The 14,598-nt window shown below is 39.6% G+C and overlaps 1 protein-coding gene across 2 annotated transcripts; it reads left to right on the forward strand.

Moving 5' to 3' along the window:
* The first annotated feature begins 2,353 nt into the window (after window positions 1-2,353).
* PRMT6 (protein arginine methyltransferase 6) lies at window positions 2,354-8,886 on the forward strand. Of its 2 annotated transcripts, XR_010841895.1 has the most exons (2): window positions 2,354-3,901; window positions 6,099-8,886. XR_010841895.1 is itself a non-coding variant. In XM_059056773.2 (1 exon), the coding sequence occupies exon 1, from the start codon at window positions 2,679-2,681 to the stop codon at window positions 3,804-3,806; it is 1,128 nt and encodes a 375-aa protein (XP_058912756.1). In that variant the 5' UTR covers window positions 2,354-2,678; the 3' UTR covers window positions 3,807-4,026. The 2 variants fall into 2 exon arrangements, 1 of the variants encoding a protein (XP_058912756.1); XM_059056773.2 differs by lacking the exon at window positions 6,099-8,886 and having other exon boundaries at window positions 2,354-4,026.
* The last annotated feature ends 5,712 nt before the right edge of the window (window positions 8,887-14,598 follow it).

Raw genomic sequence — 14,598 nt, forward strand, 5'->3', positions numbered from 1 at the left:
CTTCCACAACAGTCTTCATTGAAGACTATTAAACACTCTATACATGTCAGGCTCTGTTCTAGTGCTAGGAACTACAATAATGAGGAAACAAAAGTCCAAGTCTCCTGGAGTTTATATTTTACAAAAAACAAGTAGACAAATTACATACACTCAGCTAATAATAAAAGCTATGAAGGAAATAAACAGTGTCTTGAGTTAGAAAATAGTATTTAAAGTAGCCAGGGAAGGACCTTCTTAGGCAGTAATATTTAAATTGAGGCCTGACAGATGAGGAGCCACTGAAGTGAAGTTCTAAGAAGAAAAACAGTTTTCCAGGTCCTGGAAGAGCGTATGTAAAGACTTAAGACAGAAAAAAGATGGAAGGTCTGTGTATCTTGAGCCCATCAGGGAGCTGGGAAGAGAAGTATGAGATAAGATGGGAAGTTACTTGAAGTTACTGGATTGTTTCAGTAACTGGAAGAAGAAGTTACTGGAGAATGACATGGTCCAATTTAGATTTTTAAAAACTCATTCTTGTAGCTCTATGGAGAATGGATTAGATAGAAGTATGATTAGAAGTTGAGAGATCTCTTAGGAGACTGATTTCCATACAAGCAAAACTGGGAAATTAGACTAGGGTGTAGGCAGTGGATAAGGAGAAAAGATGGACTCAGATATATTTTGGAAGTAGAACCAAAAAAACTTATATTTCTTAAAAAAGACCAGAAGTCGGGCTTCCCTGATGGTGCAGTGGTTGAGAGTCCGCCTGCCGATGCAGGGGACACGGGTTCGTGCCCCGGTCCGGGAAGATCCCACATGCCGCGGAGCGGCTGGGCCCGTGAGCCACGGCCGCTGAGCCTGCGCGTCCGGAGCCTGTGCTCCGCAACGGGAGAGGCCACAACAGTGAGATGCCCGCGTACCAGGGGGGGGGAAGACCACAAGTCAGTGAATCGGAAATAGGGTAGAGGAGTCAATGTATTTAAAAGAGGGAGGAAAAGATTTTGAGGACGGAAAGAATGCGAGAAGTATACACTAATTAACAGCCTAAAAGTAATGTATTGAAGTAGTCACATTTTCAACTCTAACCTCATGTCCTGCTCTGGGCGTCAATTTTCTTAAAACAAGATATCAAACTGGGCAGAGAGGAAATGCTCTGAGGATTTTTAGCCTTAAATGGTTGAGCCCAGACCACCGAAAAAAGGTAATTTACCCAATGAAAATAATGGAGCAAGATTTAACTAAAATCATTAAGAACATTTCTCACTCTGGCTGCACAAATTCCCTGGGTAGCTTTTAAAACTGTATGCGCAAGCTCCACTGGTGTGGTTCTGATTTAATTAGTTTGAAGTGGGACACAGACATAGGTATTTTTTTAAAAGCTCCACAGAGGATTCTTATGAGCAGCCAGAAAGCCCTGAGTTAGAAGTACAGCTGAGGATGTCAGGTCAATCAGCCTATTTCATTCAATGACAGATTAATAGAGAGAATGGGGTGAAGGAACTTTTCCCCCAGATAAGGAATACAGGTTCATTGGTTTAAAAGACATAGTTTGAGACTACAAGAAAATAAAAGTCAATTTTCTTCATGTGATTTTTTTAAGCTGGGAGAAAATTTTTTCTCACCTTACTTGTGAAGAACGCAGACACCCATATAGACATCACATGTATTTTAAAATGTATTTTCTTTCTACTATGAACAACCAAGAGGAAAGAGATTAACAGCTGATAGTTGACTGAAAGGAAAATGAAAGAGGAAGAGGGGAGTACCAATCTCGCCCAGACAAGGAAACACACAGGAAAAAATGAGTTGAAGCAGAGAAGTGATCACAGGGGATGAAGGATTCAGTTACCTCTGGGGGAAAAAAATAATTGGTTACCAGAATACACCTGGCAATGGGTTTCACTGTATCACACCACTGTTGCTTTTCAACTGCTCCTTGGTTTGAACCTTTCCAAGATTTAACTCTTGAATGAGCCACAGAATTACCAGAGCAGGACTAAAAGCCAAGTAACCATTCTGCTAAAACAGAGACCAGAAACTTCATTTTTCAACGGCATTGAAGATTCTTTGTTGCTGGTGAATGGATAACTGAAAGCGAGAGTAGTTATATAGCTTGCCCTAATCATTCCATTAATTTGTGGTCTCACTGGAATCCGAACCAGGGTTTTACACTGTTGGGTTTTTACTTTGTTCCATTTACACCTTTGCATCCTAACTCCCCTGAAAACAGAGAAGAAAAACATGTAGTGCAATTTCCAAATCTCCACGTTTGGAGATCTCTAAGAGTTGCAACTGTCCAGATGAGGCGGTAGTGTATGAACGGTGCCGCCCAGATAATTCTGTGTAATAAAAAATCTGGGAGTTGAGTAGACAAGACAAAACATGGTTTTATTAGTTTTAAGTGGGCGTGTCCACTTCAGGAAGGGAGTGAAAGCAAGAGAATCGAGGATCTAAGGGAAGGAGAAGGAACGTAAAGAATCATAGAATATGGGTGCGGGGTGGTGGGAGAGGGATTCCACGACACCAAAGCAGCAGATAAAAGAGCAGAGTACAGCTCAGAGACATCTGGCGGGCACTCGCCCGGTGCCCCGCCAGAAGCGGGCGGCACGAGCGCGCACTACAAATACCAGAAGCCCCCGCTTCCTAGAGCTCGCGCCGCGTCGCGCAACGCACGCCGGGTGCCGGCCCGAGCCGCCAAGATGTCGCAGCCCAAGAGAAGAAAGCTTGAGTCGGGGGGCGGCGGCGAAGGAGGGGAGGGAACTGAAGAGGAAGATGGCGGAGAGCTGGAGGTGGCCCTGCCACGACCCCGGAGGACTAGGCGGGAGCGGGACCAGCTGTACTACCAGTGCTACTCGGATGTATCGGTCCACGAGGAGATGATTGCCGACCGCGTCCGCACCGATGCCTACCGCCTGGGCATCCTGCGGAACTGGGCAGCGCTGCGGGGCAAGACCGTGCTGGACGTGGGCGCGGGAACCGGCATTCTCAGCATCTTCTGTGCCCAGGCCGGAGCCCGGCGCGTGTACGCGGTGGAGGCCAGCGACATCTGGCAACAGGCCCGGGAGGTGGTGAGGCTCAACGGGCTGGAGGACCGGGTACACGTCCTGCCGGGGCCGGTGGAGACGGTGGAGTTGCCGGAGCAGGTGGATGCCATCGTGAGCGAGTGGATGGGCTGCGGACTCCTGCACGAGTCCATGCTGAGCTCTGTGCTCCACGCGCGGACCAAGTGGCTGAAGGAGGGCGGTCTTCTACTGCCGGCTTCCGCTGAGCTCTTCGTGGCGCCCATCAGCGACCAGATGCTGGAGTTGCGCCTAAGCTTCTGGAGCCAGATGAAGCAGCTCTACGGTGTCGACATGAGCTGCCTGGAGAGCTTCGCCACGCGCTGCCTCATGGGCCACTCAGAAATCGTGGTGCAAGGCCTGTCCGGCGAGGATGTGCTGGCCCGGCCGCAGTGCTTTGCTCAGCTGGAGCTGGCCCGCGCCGGCCTGGAGCAGGAGCTGGAGGCGGGGGTGGGTGGGCGCTTCCGCTTCAGCTGCTACGGCTCGGCTCACATGCACGGCTTTGCCATCTGGTTCCAGGTGACCTTCCCCGGAGGGGACTCGGAGAAACCCCTGGTGCTGTCCACCTCGCCTTTTCACCCAGTCACGCACTGGAAGCAGGCACTCCTCTACCTGAACGAGCCTGTGCAAGTGGAGCAAGATACGGACGTTTCCGGAGAGATCACGCTGCTGCCCTCCCAGGACAACCACCGTCACCTACGCGTGCTGCTGCGCTACAAAGTGGGCGACCAGGAGGAAAAGACCAAAGACTTTGCCATGGAGGACTGAGCGTGGCCTTATCTCCCAGCTACCTCCCGAGGCTGCCAGACCTGCGCGGTAGAGGCGGAGGGGGGTCGGAGGAGAAAGGGAAATCTCACGTGCAAGTAGGGACATTATCTTCCGTCTCCCTTTCCCCTTAGGGCTCCTGGGGAGGGAGAATAACTTCAGTCTCCCTTCGAGGAGATTATTCTGGCGATATTTATTAAAAAGTGATTTCGATCCCCCTCAACGACCGAAACAGCGTGTTTATTAATGGCCCTTTAAGCCTCAAAAGCACGTAGTACCAAGCACTTGTATTTCTTTTGTTTTATGCAAAAAGGGGGGGAAAAAAGGAAGAAAATGTCAGTTTGTGAAGGCTCCATGCACATCCCAGACACCTCACACCCTAAGTCTAAAACCAGGGAGAGGGTAAAGGGGTTTATAATTAGACTCTATAAATCTCCAATATGAGTAATATCGATCCAGAGCCATATTTCCTCCCTTCCCAGGTGCCTCTAGGCTACGGTATTTCCTTCTCCTTGCTTTTTAAATAAATTTTACTACTGGTAACTTGGGAGAGAATGAGGACAATGTTTAAATAACACTTACTACTCCCTTAGGGTGCTAAAGTTGAACACCTTACTCCATTAAGTGAAGTTTTATTTCACTTAATGGAGTAAGGTGTTCATCAACTTAAGCACCCTAAGAAATTGTACAGCACACCTAAGAAATCTAGAAGGTACATTTAGGAGAAAAAGGCCTGAAAGATGGTGAAGTAGTATGGATGTTTAATTGTCTTTACTCTTAAGATTTAACCAAGAAAATGTTCCATAATAAAATTTTTGTGTACTTCTTTAAAATAAGCTGATACAGGTTTCTTCTGATCCTGACCCAAGGGCTTATTTATCATCATGGGTGAATTATTTAAGCTTACTAAATTGCAGAAAATATTTTCTCAGCTAGAAAATTAAACTTCCTCATTCAGAGGGATCATGTGATTTGGCCTACTTTCATCAAGTGAAAGTTTTTTAGCGTTTTTGGGGGGGAGTGTTTTTTTCTTTTTAGCTCAGCTGAATGTGAAAGTTGTGAATTTAGGAAAATCATTTGTAATGAAGTGTGAGTCATGTTATCAAATTTATTTTACTGATGTTTCCCTCCTCTCTGTAGCAAATAAAGCATTGGCATTCGCTCTATTTTTATAGACGAAGTAAGTCTTGTGTACTGTTTGAGTTATAGATTTCACCTTTTTTAATATTGTTCTTAAAAACGGTGTTACAGCCCCTACAAAATATAGCTTAAGGATAATTCAACTATGCTTAATGTTTGGTTTCTTCATACTAGTAGCTTTTGTATGCTAATAGAAAACAGGTGTGAAAAACTGGCCTGAAGTACTCTAAGGTGGTTCTGTTATTTTAACTAAGTTTTCTCCTTTATTCATTGCTTATTAAAATATTCAAGTATTACAACTAATTTTCTAAAATTTGATATCAACACATGAGATCTACCATTATGAAGGGAAACATACATGTACAAAATCATCAACTTTACAAGATCCTTGAATAGCAAGTAATACATTTATAGTCATTTATAGTTGTCACCTGTTATAGTTGTCACATGTTGATGTTAGGATAGTTAGCTCATGTAAATGGTACAGTCATAGCAAGCTAGGCCTGGTTTTAGAGGTATAAATTACTTCCTTATGTTAGGGTCAACTGTGTTTTAAGTTGCACATTTATTTATTTAGCATTTTAGTGACAGTTTTGAGTAGATTTCTGGCGTTTGTTTTAACTTCCTATAACAATCCCTTTGCTTTATGGGTACAGTATTGCCAGTATAAGCACACAAAGGGAACACCAGTTAAAACTTTGGGTAACTGTAGAAGTAAAAGGTAAGTATTTCATAATTACACATAATTTAAAATTCTTATTGTTACTGTTTCCCCAAAGTAAGATAGATTATCATAAAAATACAGGTAAAGCCATTAGTCATGTGGCAACATAGTATAGTGGTTAAAATCTTGTACTCTGGAGCCAGACAGCTCATGTTGGAATCTAGGCTCCACCACTCTGTGTGACCAGGCAAAATACTTAACCTCTTTCTTCAGTGCTGTCATGCAAATGGTGTAACAATCATACCTGCCCTATAGAAAAGTGAGGATACTATGAGTTAATACATGCAAGCACATAGTGCCTGGTACATGATAAGATCTCAGTAACTTCTTGATGTTGTAATTGCGGAAAAGTAATATGCAGACTTGGAGCAGCTGGACACATAGAAAATGTGATACAGAATAAATTAGTCAACATTTTGATTTTTTTACAGGTGTTTGACAGTACGAGCATGGCCGTATATGACGAGCAACGTATGACACTGGACACCAGATGATCCAAAGGAGCCTAAGCCCTGAAGTGAGGATTCTTCCAGAAGGATGAGGTTGTGAGATGACCAACATTCAGGCACTGTCCAAGCTCTGTATGAACTGGTACTGATTGCTTAGGGTCATTTGTGTCACAGGAAGAAACTACCAGCCCTAAGGAGAGAAAAACATGGTGAAGTTCCACCTGCTTTCCTTAAAGAGCTTACATTTATTTAGCACTGAAACTTTCCAGATATTTTCATTAACTCACTGGACCAATGGACATTTTATTCGGTATACAATATAATAGTCATTGTGTAAAGTGCTTAGGATATAAACCAGTAAAACATAGTTTCTCCTTCAAATAGGTATGTTCACAGGATAAACCAGAAAGTAAAATAAACAAAAAATAATGGACAAAAGACTGGGTGGTGTAGGTGTTAAGGAGGGCAGGTAATTATCTTCACCTTACATACTAGGAAAAAAGAGTTACACAGATTTGGAAGGATTTAGCCTAAGGTTACGTAACTAATTCTTGACAGTTTTAACACAAGTCGTTCGATTCCTAACCCACAAAAGACCCCTTAGATTAAGGAAGTCTCACTGGAGACCTGTCTCACAGGCCTCAAAGAGCCACCACCTTCAGTATATAGGATCTTCAGGTTGACAAATACTAGGCACTCACGAAGCATTACCTGTTCCCGTTCCCCTAACAGAGCTAATCAAATGTGGCACTTTCTGAGGCCCCCCAGAAGACTGAATCCTCAACATAGTAGCAAAGGTAGACAAACTGCCATTCTACTTGGTACTTGATGCTGGACAGCAGAGAGACATCTGACCAGGCGGTCATTCATTTAATGATTTAATAAACACCAACTATCTAAAAGTTAAGGAAGCAGATCCTACTCTCAAAAAGCTGGGGTATGGCAGGGAGTAGAATTACCTACATCAATAATCTGCATTCATTCTTTATCCTGGAAAGATTTCATTCCAACTAAATCTTACCCCTGCAGAAGCAAGGATAGGCAGCCAGCCCTCTTATCAATTTCCTTCTTAAAATTTCGCCCAAGTGCAAAAATACGCCTTACCATCACATAGATTATGAGCTCCTCAGAGAAAAATTTCTCTATGGTGTTAGTTCCAAAAATAAATCTATGTCCTCTATATAACTGGTTTGTTTTAGCTAACGGACACAATATTTTGGGTAGATGACCCTTCTCACACTGGCTACTAGAAAGTTGAGCCAAATTTATAGTTCACTTGCACTTTTTGTTTTTAGCTTTATATCTGGCTTCATTTCCATAACCCATTTTTTTTCTTGATTTTTCCCTCTCGATAAATATTAATGTTTTGTTGGAATTTATGTATCTTTGTTCTTATCTAATACTTTCTGGCATTAAGATATTTTCCTCCTTTTTGGAATACCTGCAATAGTTCTGAGAGTGAGGAGGTTGGAGAAAAGGCCAGAGGACCCTGATGTATCACCCGCTTTATTTTCTATGAAATGTGATGTCCAAAGTTGTTCATATGGATGGAAAGCTGATTGGATCCCATCCTTTTAGCCAACCTACAGCACTTTACACTTTGTAGAATCAAGATTTCTGAATGTGTGACAAACTCAGACATGTAGACAATCTTGAGGAACCTTGAATATTCTGCAGCTCTTTGTAAGCCTAGAACAGGCCCTAATTGCATCTTAAACACAACTGTAGAGTCGTAGATTGCCAAACCCCTTCCAAAAGCATGTGAAAATAAAGTGATGATAAAGAGGAAGGAAGGACACAATGAGACTATTTCTCATATATGTGCTTGTAGGGAAAGATCTGAAACAAAGAATCTAAACGTAACTAAACAGAATATTTATAAAAATTAAGACATCAACAGTAGCATTGGAATTGTGCTCCTTGGAGAGCTTTGATAAATTCATCATTATTGATAGTAATAACTTTGGGGAAAGACAGGTAAGATTTCAGTTGTATAACATTCTAACTCTAAAAACGATCACTTAGAAATTTAGAATACATAGAATTGGGGGTGGGGTGGGCAGAATTCCTCCTACTCTTTCTATAGGCTGTCCCCTTCAAGGAAAGGAAGGACAGAAAAAGGAAAGTGAGATGGAAAGAAATCCTCCCCACACATTTTAAAATATTTTACAGGCATTCCTGCAGTCACATGATATATGTATTTGTAAAAAACCTTCACATTCTGCAATATTATACACTAAAAATAAACTTAAGGAAAAATTAGGTTGGGTGGACCATCACAACCTATGAAATTTTGTAACCAAGAGCACTAAGAACACTAATTCTAATAAAAATAGTAGCAATTTTAAAAGATGTTAACCCTAATAAATAAACATTGCAGTAAATAAGACAGCTTGATGAAAGGGTAAGGAGAGTTACAGAGACAAAGCAAAATGCACAAAGATGGGGAGAAAGCTTAATAAACTTTTCTAGGCCATAGAGCATGTGGCTGAACAGAGCCAAGAGGAAGAATGTAGGGTGTGACATGTTCCTCTTTGGCTAGCTGCATTTACTTGTGTATGTGTACTTAGTGTTCTGTGGGTGCTACCTGGTGGTGTTAAATACTAATGATGGGAATGATCACATATGAATCAGTCAACTTCCACATTATGTTTTGACATTGTTCGTCTACTTACCAATATCATTTGAGTTCATTATTTTACAGAAACATGCACTGTAGCACAATATTCTGTCCTCTGATTTCCAGAAATTATAAAGTACTTCAAAATTCCATTGGGTTTATGGATCTTTTCAATGTGGGTTTTTTGAAAGGAAAATGGAATGGAGTGGAAGAATTACAGGTGGCTGTAACCACCCTTTAGCATGAATCTATTTATTTTATTATTTTGGTCACCAGGAAAGATTCAACAGGAAAGGGGAATAGAAATTCTGGCCTGTGTACAGTGGAAGGAAAAGAGTTGAATATTCAGAACGTTGTTAGATAGTGGGATTGAGGATAATCGGTATTTTTCTAGAGCCAAAGGTAGCATAAAAAAACACCTTGGGGTCAAAGAGACCTGAAAGTTAGGAGAGAAGCACATAAGTAAAGGTTAGGATTCCCATGCATACGCTTTGCCTACATCACAATATCCTTAGGGTAAGCTTTTCTGAAGTCATGGGCTCAGAACATAACTAAGATTATTTTGATCGATTAAAAATAATTGCGGGCTTCCCTGGTGGCGCAGTGGTTGAGAGTCCGCCTGCCAATGCAGGGGACATGGGCTCGTGCCCCTGTCCGGGAGGATACCACATGCCGCGGAGCGAATAGGCCAGTGAGCCATGGCCACTGAGCCTGCGTGTCCGGAGCCTGTGCTCTGCAACGGAAGAGGCCACAGCAGTGAGAGGCCCGCATACAACTAATAATAATAATTGCTTATTTTGATACCTGTCCTTAATCTCTCTTTTCAGCTTAGATTCTAAACTTATTCAAAGACTCTTCTATGTAAGAACTTCCTAATCGTCTCAAATTTATGAACAAACCCTTCCAACCTCCATTATCTCAAGTGATGTGCAGCTTAGTAATGGGTGGTATGGAGTGGGATGGTATTAGACCTTTTTTAAAAAAACACTTGCAGCTTTGCTCTTTGTACAACTATTATATCTAAGAACAAAGTACAGAGTTTTAACTTTAACTTATATATGATGTTAGCGAAAGGATTAAGAACCCCAAATGGTAAAAAGAATTCATTTTATGCATTCACAGGAGCCAGACTTTTACCAGGAATTTCTATAAAGATAACAAAGTCCTTATTTTAATGCAAACTCACTCTACCATTATTTATCATCTGGTGAATTATAAAAATAGGAAACGTTTAAATGGGTAAGTATATACAGTAAAAGAATTAAAAAGAGGATTTGGAAAATCCACAGATTAAATACACAGTTCCTGAAGAACTGAGAATTTACTCTAGTTAGAATAATAAGGGGAAAACAGAGAGAGAATGACAGCAATTACAACAAGGGGATTTTAATATGAAATGAAATTAGAAACTAGCAGGAAATGTACAGTTTGTAATAAACAGAATTCAATATTAGCTACCTTTGCTTAAACCCCAACCAGGGGAATTTCATAGAGCCCATACATTATTATAAAATAAGTTCACATATAAATTAATTCCATGGTCTTGGGTCCAAGAAAAAATAGTCTTCAGGCTGGTGCTCTATGTAGTTAGAAGACAGAACAATTGAGTTGCTCAATAAGACAAGATTCTTAAAAGTAAACTAGACCAATAAAGGATGTGGTCATTGCACTACCCCCATAAATAGTGATGTCATTTAAGACATTAAAATGATATATTATTCAGTGCTAAAATAAGTGATATGGTTGTTAGGGAGATATAATTTTTCATTTTTTGATTATTATCTGATTTATACCAGATGATAAAGCATTCATAGGGACACACAGTGAAAATAGCATATGCTGAAACTTTATGCCAAATGATATTCTAATGCACCAGCTACACTTCTCAGCATGTAGAATGTTTTTATGCAATAATGGCATATTAATCATAGTATGAAAAGTCCCATTAAAATCAATGATGTATTAACTTTGTTTACTTCATATGAGTCATACATAATAAAATAATGTTCTATAAAGAGTGGCTTTCATCCCGAGGAAAACTTCATATCATAAATTTTCATGTAAAAGAAACTTCTTTTGTCAGACATGCCACAGCATACATAGAGATATAGTCATGATACTTAAATTAAGCATCTTTATTAGTTTTTAAATAATTATTGAGTGCCTAACATGTGCTAGATGCACTTTAAGTACATTATTTTATTTACACCTTGAAATAGCTCTGTAAAGTAGTTCTATTATCAATCCCATCTTACAGATGAGAAAACAAAGCATGGAGTTGGGTGAATTGCCCAAGGCCACATGGAGAGTAAGTGCCAGAGCTTGGAGCTCATCACCTAAACTCTGAGCATCTAAACTACTACACTATATATCCTGTCAATGATGCCTGTGTCCTCAAGAGTTAAGGTGACTTCAGTAGGCACTTAAAATAGACTCATCACTGTCTTAGACTGGGATCTTGTAAAAGTGTTTATCAGGAAGTATTCCCAGAAAATGATAGAAGGACAGCTGGGAAGCAGGACTAGGAAGGGAAGGAGATCTGGCTACCATGTGATATTAAGCCAAGTCCCAAGAAAGGGAACTTTGTCTCAATCCTGCAGAGATGCTCTGGAGACAGCATAGATTACACATGATGCTCCCTAATTAGGGACATGTGTGACCTGTGCTGTCTCCAGAGCATCTCTGCAACATTCAAACCTTCTCACCCATCAGACATTGGCTAATGACTGACCCTAGAGGGACATAAATTCCTAGGCACTTCCCAGCACTCATGTGGGCAGGCATAACTGTTTCCACAGCCTAAGGGCAGTCCCCCAGCTAAGGGTCGACGGTGCAAAAGGTTAAGAGTCAAAGTTCTGAGGGAGCAGATGTACCTCCCAAAAAAGGGAAAGGATACAAAGCCACAAAAAGTAGAATAAGTGGATTACTGATTGGATATTGCTTGTCATAAATATCCATTCTAAGATTTCTTTACATTCTAAATAGTTAAGACACATTTCTTTTATGTCCCTCTTTATCATCAGATTTTTTAAAACTGCATGAATAAAATACAAATATATTTAGAAGGAAAAAGTTCATCTCCCATTCCTCCTAGTTTAGAATGTATCTTTCTACTATGTAGACTCATACACATATTTATGTAGTTTTTTACAAATATGTAGACATATTATTCATATTACCCCCAAAATTATTTTAGGTCAAAATATATATCCTGAATTTTCCTTGAAGTCAAGACATGTGTAAATAACTTATTAAGAGCAAATAAAAATGTTTGGTATACATAATCCATAATTTATTCAACCAATTTTCTATTGATAAATAGTTGTTTGCAATTCTTTGCTACTACAAATTATACTTACCCTTCTTTCTATTCTCTTCCTAAGTGATCTTATCCAGTCTCATTACTTTAAATAGTGTACCATCTATATGCTGATGACTCCCCAATTTATATGGTAATCCCTGACATTTCTACTGAGTTTCAGACTCATATATTCAACTGCTCAATTGTCATCTCTACTTGGACATAACAGGCATAACCCAACATACCCAAGTATTTTATATATAATATATGTATAATATATAATCATATACATAATTTTACCATATGTGTATATATCTCTAAACAGCATATTCTTAAGTTTTGCTTGTTTGTTTTTTCAGAACCGCTATGTATTTATCGGATGTATTTTTTAAATAGCCAGAACCTCTCACTACCCTCTATCCAACTTTATCTTTAGTCAAGAGTTGATATGCTCCCTGAAAACATTATAACAGCATAGATCATCACATCAGATCATGATCATCAGTGTTTATTGAATGCTTATTATATGAGAGTACTATTGTTGGTTTCGGTATATCAAGAAGCATAGGACAAGGTCCCTATCCTGAAGGAGCTGTGTGAAGTGGAGAGCAAGCATCTCAACTTCTTAAAGACAATTAGTATGATTATATAACATACTTTCAATAACAAATGAATCACAGAGACAATTGCTGTTATAAGAGTTTGGTCACTGCACTATGGGAGAATCAGAGCTTCTCACTGAAAATGGGGGAATGGAACCACATCTTGCTGATTCACAATCATGGCAAGATCTCCCTGAGGGACTTTCCACCCAGAACATTCTTTCATTAGACTGCATGTTCCACTCTCTCTCTCTCAGTTCTCTTCTCAAGTGTCACCTCAGGATAGCTTTCCTTGATTACCATGATGTAAAGACTCCTCTTTTCTACCACAGATTCCATTTTCCCCTTGTTATCTGAAATTCAGTTGTTTACTTGTGTATAGTCTTTCTCACAACGTAAGATTCACAAGCAATGAATTCTTGTCTCTCTCATTCATCATTGTCTATACATTGCCTAAAACATTATCTGGCACAAAGTAGGTATCCAATAAATATTTGTTGAGTAAAGGGACCTTGTAAATCAAATGGAACTTAATAAGAGGACAGAGTAGCCATTCTAGGCAAGGACAATGGCTTGAGAAACAAGTGCTCCTTAGAGAGTTATTTGCAAACATGATCCATCAATGGCTTTCTACTGTCTACATGGAAATTTTAGTAATACCTGGGATACTGATAATAACACTAATGGATAGTGCAAATGATTCAGCTTGACACTATTAGAATAATTCCTAGCCAGTTTATAGCCATTGAGCCTTCTCCTAGGTCTCCCAATTTTTCCTGAGCACACAGAATAAAGCTTGTCAGAGGAAGTTGGTTGAATCTCTAGAAATAAAATTTTGCAAGGCATTAGACAAACGAAAGTGTTGATAGAACTTTCTGAATGATTGGCTTGTTTTTCAGGATTTCCATGAACAAAAGAGAAAGACTAAAATCTATGACAATTAATGAAAATAAAACCAAGGTCTAATTTGTTAGAGATGATGAAAACTTTTTTCCAAGACTATATTTTGACAACAAGTTTAGTCAGATTTCTCCCCAACTACTGTTCGATGAGTATCTGCCAGTCTTCTCTTCCCCACCAGGACTGAGGGGACAAGATCCTACAAAACTGCCAAAAGGCCACTGAAGGAATTACAGACTGCTGTGCTCTTCATTCACTGTCATCATCCATGCTGCCCAGTCTATGCCATGAGATCACCCCTGATCTTGTCCATTTGCATTAGCATGCGTCTGCATTTCTTCCTTTGAGGACAGAAAGAAGCAGGATCTTCTCAATTACTTCTCTGAGTGGGTAAAGCTCATAAAAGATATGCTTTATGAGAGACTACAGTAAGAGGCAGCAACCACAGAGTGAGGCTACATACCAATATATTTTGATAGGATTTTACTAAGAACCATTTTGAAAAAAATTCATCTATTTTAATAGTATTTATTTTTCATCAAGAAAGCAAGGCAAGGTGATCACAGCAAATTTCAAACTTCAAGAAACATGAGAAAAAATAACATATTACCCATAGTTTCACCCCCTAGAGTATTTTCCATTCCAATTTTTATGTATGCCTGTTTTTGAACTTTATAAAAATAGCATCCTGCTGTCTTCTACAACTCTTAATTTACTTGTCACACCACATGTTTTATCTTCCAAATAGCACTATTACCACTTAAAATTATTTTATTCATTTCTTTACTTCTATATTGCTTTTCTCCAAATAAAAATCTACATTTTATAGAGAACAAAATTATTTTCTCTCTTATGCACTCAAGAAATTAATGAATAAATAAATGTCAAATTAATATCCTTATAAACATCACCTCATATACTGGTATTTTCATATCTTTAGGATAGATTTCCCTAAGTATTTTGCTTATTTTCAATTCTAATAAATTCTGGTAGATTGCTTTATGAAAGGTTGTCATAATACAGATTCCCACCAAAAATATCTCAAAAAGTCCGTTTCTT

Source organism: Kogia breviceps, chromosome 1 (assembly GCF_026419965.1).
Source record: "Kogia breviceps isolate mKogBre1 chromosome 1, mKogBre1 haplotype 1, whole genome shotgun sequence".
In the NCBI taxonomy this organism is placed as follows: domain Eukaryota; kingdom Metazoa; phylum Chordata; class Mammalia; order Artiodactyla; family Physeteridae; genus Kogia; species Kogia breviceps.

Coding starts and splice junctions, on each gene's coding strand:
- PRMT6 (XM_059056773.2), top strand. CDS start 2,679: ATGTCGCAGCCCAAGAGAAGAAAGCTTGAGTCGGGGGGCGGCGGCGAA.